The sequence below is a fragment of the Aplysia californica genome, unplaced genomic scaffold, assembly GCF_000002075.1.
Source record: "Aplysia californica isolate F4 #8 unplaced genomic scaffold, AplCal3.0 scaffold01135, whole genome shotgun sequence".
Taxonomy (NCBI): domain Eukaryota; kingdom Metazoa; phylum Mollusca; class Gastropoda; order Aplysiida; family Aplysiidae; genus Aplysia; species Aplysia californica.
In genome coordinates this window covers 52,277-58,492 of record NW_004798405.1, presented here as the reverse complement: position 1 = coordinate 58,492, position 6,216 = coordinate 52,277, and the positions used below count along the sequence as shown (strand labels likewise).

At 41.6% G+C, this 6,216-nt stretch overlaps 1 protein-coding gene across 1 annotated transcript in view; it reads right to left on the bottom strand.

Annotated features, from left to right (window-relative positions):
- The window catches only part of LOC101855613 (riboflavin kinase), an 18,522-nt gene extending 12,639 nt beyond the window's left edge, over window positions 1-5,883 (bottom strand). Inside the window, exons 1-2 of the mRNA XM_005111845.3 lie at window positions 5,431-5,883; window positions 36-190 (exon numbers count right to left, since the gene is read on the bottom strand). Of these exons, the coding sequence (XP_005111902.1) occupies window positions 36-190; window positions 5,431-5,536 (261 nt within the window). The 5' untranslated portion in view covers window positions 5,537-5,883. The remainder of the gene's footprint in view (window positions 1-35; window positions 191-5,430) is intronic.
- Window positions 5,884-6,216: the final 333 nt, after the last annotated feature.

The following is a 6,216-nucleotide window of genomic DNA, read 5'->3' as shown; positions in this document are numbered from 1 at the left end:
CACCCACCCCACCCTTTCCCCCCTCCCCGACTCACCATCGTCTTGACTGTGTTATGGTAATAAGGGTTCCAGCCCACGCACAGAGACATCTTGTAGATCGCATCCGAGGAACCGATTTTTGCCCAGCCGAAATACACGCCGCAGGCAAAGCTTTCTGGTAGTGCCCGGACCACATCTTCCGGGAAGTTCGCTGAGGAAGGAAGGAACAGTAAGAGAGGAATAAATAATAATTATTATTGGATATGGTTTAGTTTAGTTTCAGTAAGAGTTTCAAGTGGGTGGTTGGTAGGTGCTTTGGTGTGGTTTGCTCCTTCTTTCCTATCAAACATATATCGTCCTTATCTCCTCTTCTTCTTTTTTATGTTTGTTACTTTCTTGTAACACCTTTAATCTTCTGGCGCTCATATGACCTTATGCAGTTGCGACCGCCGTAAAACCTCTACTAAAACTAAGACTTTAGAGTTTCAAGGGGAACTGTAACACAATAAGGTCATACAAATGCCGAAGATCAGATTTTGTTTTAGTAGAGGATTTACGGCGCAGCAAACTGCCTAAGGTCATATGAGCGCCAAAAGATTAGAGGTGTTACAAGAGAGTAACAAACATAAAAAAAAGAAGAACGGGAGATAAGGACGATAGATGTTAGATAGGAAAGAAGAATCAAACCACACCAGAGCTCCCGCCAACCACCCACTTTGTTCAATTTCACTAAGAGTTTTACAGCAACTGTAACACAATAAGGCCATACACGTGAGGAAGATCAGAGGTCAGAGATGTTACAGTAGAGGTATAAGTGATAACTATTGTATAAGGTTGAGTTTTATTAAGTGTTATACGGCACTTGCAACACAATAAGGTCATATAAGTGTCGAAGATTAAAGGTTACAAGAGAGTAAAACACACACACACACACACACACACACACACACACACACACACACACACACACAAAACGGAGGAGAAATAAAGAAAACAGATGTTTGATGGGAAAGAAGAAGCAAACCACACCAAGGGTCGAAGATATGACGGGTTAAAGAGTGACGAACACAAGAAAAAGAGAAGGTGAGAAAAGGAAGACAGATGTTTAATAGAGGAAAGAAGGAGCAAACCACACAACAGACAGCAGCACCCGCCAACCACCCGCTAACTTGTGTCAATGGAGGCGTAAAAAAACACCTACATGATAATTGGTCGCTTTTAAGGACAAGAGGGCTAACTAACCCATATTTCGGGGGTTTCCAGAAATCTTGACCTGCACCAAAAGTGGGCATTGCCCTACCTATTGGAGAAGTTTGATTTCATTGGTGTGTATATTTGTTTGGTTATAGAGAAAACTCTCCTTGTCTTTTAAAGAAACTGAACAAGGGGCAAAAACTTTACCTTTGATTTTTTCAAAACAGCATTTTTCGGGATAGCCCCCTTGTGCTTAAAAGCGACCAATTATGTCATAAAAACAACTAACGGGGGGCTCTCGTGGCCTAGAGGTTAAGGTGTTGGCCTCTCATTAAAAGGTCCTGGGTTCAATTCCGGGTAGTGACCGAAAAATTTTATTCTCTAAATTTGTCTCATTTCACCTCCTGTCCTGCTCTCTAGCAATGTTCTGTCGTCTGCTTTGGTCTCCTCTTTCTACCCACACTCCCTCATCTCCTTTGCCCCCTTCCTCTGGGCTCCTGATTCTTTCTACAGCCTTTCTACTGCTACTCCTTGGCTTCTTCTTACTGCTGTCTTTCAGCCACACCCCTGATCTTCTGGTAGGAAAGATCTACACCTAGCCTTCTCGGACAAGGGTGAAAAATCTCAGAGGTGCAAGTGTGCAAGTTGCGAACGATAAAGATCCATTGGTGGTCTAAAATCGATAAGAGTAGGCTTCGGCCGCCACCCGGGCAAAATTCAAAATTTCCTACCAACTGAAAAAGTTTAATGTGTCCCGCACGCTCATATGACCTTATTATGCAGTTGCAAGCGCCGTAAAACACTTGCAAAAACAAAACAAAACAATTAACGGCAACAACAACAGCACCAGCATAATCACCAACAACAACGAAAAGTATATGTGTATATGAAAATGACCCTGGGATGAGAATGTAAGAAAAACCCCACTATTGCATAATATGTCACATGTTCAAAAAATACAAACTGGCTGAGCAAACACCTGCCAGTTCTTACAGTACTTCGACTAGAGTCTAGAGTGGCATATTCAATGAGATAAGCCAAGCCTGGATCAAAAAGTGGAACAGAACATATAAACTTTGACCCAGATTGATTCTAAAGCTGTGCCGAGTCATCTGAACCAGACTAACGTCTGATCAAACACAAACTTGTGAGAAACTCGGTCCAATGACTCGGCCAATCCCATAAGTAACCCTTCAAAGACGTAACAAACGCACACACATGTCCGGCCAGCAGCAGACCAGTCTAAGCAAACTTTGCCCCACATTTTGAACCATCACAACATTTATAAATCAGAAAGATGAATTGGCATATTTCATATTATGCATTGTGCTGTTGCCTGTTTATATTCAAAGTCAAAAAAAGAAAACAGAATTGAAAAATCTGGTGAAATCAGATGTTAATTTTTTTTAAAAAATGAAATTGAAGAAAACTACATTTTTCCCCACAAAATTTGGCACAATTTTAATAAAATTTTTGGTTTTTTGACTCATCACATATACTGCATCATGGTAGCAGCTACTCAATGGTGCACCAGCTTTTGGACGCCCCTACTCTATGAAACTGATTCTCTTCGTATTATCATCTGAGATTAAATGCCGAAGGAGTTTGATGGGGACAGATGACAAAGAAAAGGGAAGGGAATAGATAAAAGCAGATGTTGGACTAGTGCAAAGGTTTGTTTAAAGTTAAAGTGAGAAAGAGCAGCTAAAACATCAGACTCCTCTCTTGCCTAGAGGTACAATGTATCTGAACGCCCCTCAATGGCATGGCATTATTAGAGCCACTGGAACCAAACTTGACAGTTTTGTTTCAAATCAGGGCTTATAGTGGGCAAAGCATTTTCCACCTTGAACAGGTAATGCCTCCCCCTCCCTCCCCCACAGGGAAGGGATTCTCTCTGTTTCTGCATTAAAGGTAAGGTAGGTTTGCATATATGTGAATAATTGTATAGAAGTAATTAGTCAACAGAGGGGGCTCTCGTGTCCTAGAAGAGGTTAAGGTGTCCGTCTCCCATTCAAAGGTCCTGGGTTTGAATCCGGGTAGCGACGGAAAAAATTTTCTTCTCTAAAGTTGTCTCCTTTCACCTCCTTTCCTGCTCTCTAGCAATGTTCTGTCGTCTGCTTTCCTTTGTGACCTACCCCGAGCTCAAGTAGACTGAGGATAATCTGGTTTTGGCCCCCCAATGCTCACAGATCCTACTTTGACATCCTAGAATCTTGCAATACTAGGCCTACCCTGGTAACCGGTCATTTCGTCACACCCCATGCGTGACGAAATTACATCCCTCATCTCTAGAAAATCTACTAGCCCTAGAAGCACAGCGTTACCCCAGAAGAAACCCGCCCCAAATGCATTTCTATAAGGAATGCTGAAATTTTCCATTGAAAAGGGTCAGGCCCTATGCCCTTTATAGGGCCTGCACGCTTCCAGGCTCCAGGGCTTAAGTTTAAAAAACTGTTAGTGTAAAGAAGGTTTTAAAAGTTAAAAGTTAATATAAATATCCATTCTGAAGATGAACTAGTAGAAGGCTGACAACAGAATAAAACTAATCCAGTTGCAGATCAGGTAGACACAACGACTTGCAACCCCCCCCCCCCCCCCCCAGTCCTTCCACACCCCCTCGCAATGACAATGCGCGTTTGATGTTTGTCAGTGTGTGACAAAATTGGGGTGTGACAAGATGACTGTGCCGTCTTGACTGACTTGACTGCATCGGTGTGATGAAATGAGTGGTATTCCCTACCCGTACCCTTCCTTATTCCTAATCCTACTAGACTACAGGTATTGATTATGGAAGAGGCTAGCCGTACTTAATGACGGCTAGACTGGCAGTCTAGCCGTACTTATTCTTAATATGATGGCTAGACTGATCATTTACAAAAAATAGGCCTACTGAATTGTAAATATACATTTTTAGTGTGCAGTACCTGAAGCATTTGTATTTGAGACGAAACCAGGTGCCTTAATGACAGTGTATGTATTTTAAACCTCCTGTTTTCTAATGTTAATAGGGCCTAAGATAAGTACGGCTAGACTGGCAGTCTAGCCGTACTTAAGTACGGGTAGACAGCCAGGCTAGCCGTACTTAAGGACGGCTAGACTGTCAGGCTAGCCGTACTTAATATTGATGGCTGAATTGTAAATGAAATTTTTAGTTTGCAATGCCAAAAGTATTTGTATTTCAGACAAAACCAAAAGGTGCCTTACTGACTTGCATTATTTGAACCTGAATAATTACTAGATCTAGATCTAATGAGACCTGTGTACTTAACAGGCTTGAGTCGATTGGGCCAAAACTAGATCTAAGTACGGCTAGACTCTCAGTCTAGCCGTACTTAAGTACTGCTAGACTCTCAGTCTAGCCGTACTTAAGTACGGCTAGCCACTTCGATTGATTATATTTCAATCAATTGTCATCTTTGGCACCCAAACCAGAGCAGAGATTGTCGTAGACGATAGACGCTGAAGTTTTCTAAAAGTAAAAGTCTAGAAAAACATGAGAGAGCCTAGAGTAGATCAAGTAGTCATTTTTAAAAAAAAAAATTTTTTTTTTTGGGGGGGGGGTTAAAAAAGTGTTTTGCAGTGCTTGCAACTGCATTTTATAAGGTCATATTATGAGCGCGCAGGACGTATCAAACATTAAACTTTTTCAGTTGGTAGGACATTTTGAATTTTGCCTAGGTGGCGGCCGAAGCTTACTCTTATCGATTTTGGACCACCAAGGGATCTTTAACGTGCGCAACTTGCACACTGGCCCTCTAACTCTAAGATTTTTCGCCCTTATCCGAGAAGGCTATAGTATAGGTATAGACCTTTCCTACCAGAAGATCAGGCTGAAAGAGAGCAGTAAAAAGGAGCCAAGGAGTAGCAGTAGAAAGGTTGCAGAAAGAGTCAGGAGCCCACAGGAGGGGGTGAGGGGGTGGGGGCAGAAAGAGGAGACGAAAGCAGACGACAGAACATTGCACATATAGAGCAGGAAAGGAGGTGAAAGCCAGGAGAGACAATTTCAGAGAGAAGAACTCGGTTGCTACCAGGATTCGAACCCAGGACCTTTGAATGACAGTTAACCTCTAGGCTCTAGATCTAGATCTAGATTCTAGATCAAGATATCTAGTCTCTAGATCTAGACTAGAACCTCTAGATTCTAGAGCTCTAGAATCTAGATCTAGATTCTAGATCTAGACTAGATAGATCTAGATATAATCTAGATCTAGATATCTAGATCTAGATTTAAGATAGAATTCAGAGAAAGGCTACCTGTTGGGATTCCTAGTTCTTTGCTTCCTCGTCCAAAACCGGACACCACAGGTCCCTCTGCGAAGTATGGTAGATGACTCTCCGCCGCTGTATCCTGTTGCGACATTTCGTTTTCGATTAAAAACGGATGATAAACAAGTTACAAACTGTTTTTATTTTGTAATTATTGTACTGCGGTGTAGATTAGAAATCTGGGCCTCAATTTAGGTCAGACTACTGAACTAGATCTACTCAGAGCCAAACCAAACCTGGTGAGTGAAAATATAAACACAAACACAAATCCTCATAAAATCTCATTCAAGAAGACACAGCAACCAAAAAGAATGGAAACCACGAGAACTTTCGTTCTTCCACACCACCAGACTACCAGACTGGGTTATGTCCTGGACTGAACTTTATCGCACGCACAGTTAAGAGGTTAGCGTTTGACTTTTATTATAGTTATTGCGTATCTGTGAACTCTTCTACGAAAAGAAAGCCTTTTTGGATCTATGTCAGATTTTCTACAGTGGTGGAAATAACGGACACTTTTTTGCGTTGTGTAACTGCCCCAGAAATGACCCTGACATTAATAACCTAAGTTCATATGTAAACACAATGACCGTATCAGTTTTCTCAATAGCGTTACAAAATAATTACATAAAGTTATTTTTTTTAGTGCATAGAGTGGGGGTGGATCAGTCCTATGCTAAGTCGATCAGTGTAAGCTTATAAGGCAAGCAACGACGGTGCGCATCAAATCAACAACCCAATAAAATTATAGCATAATAGGCTTTATTATGATCG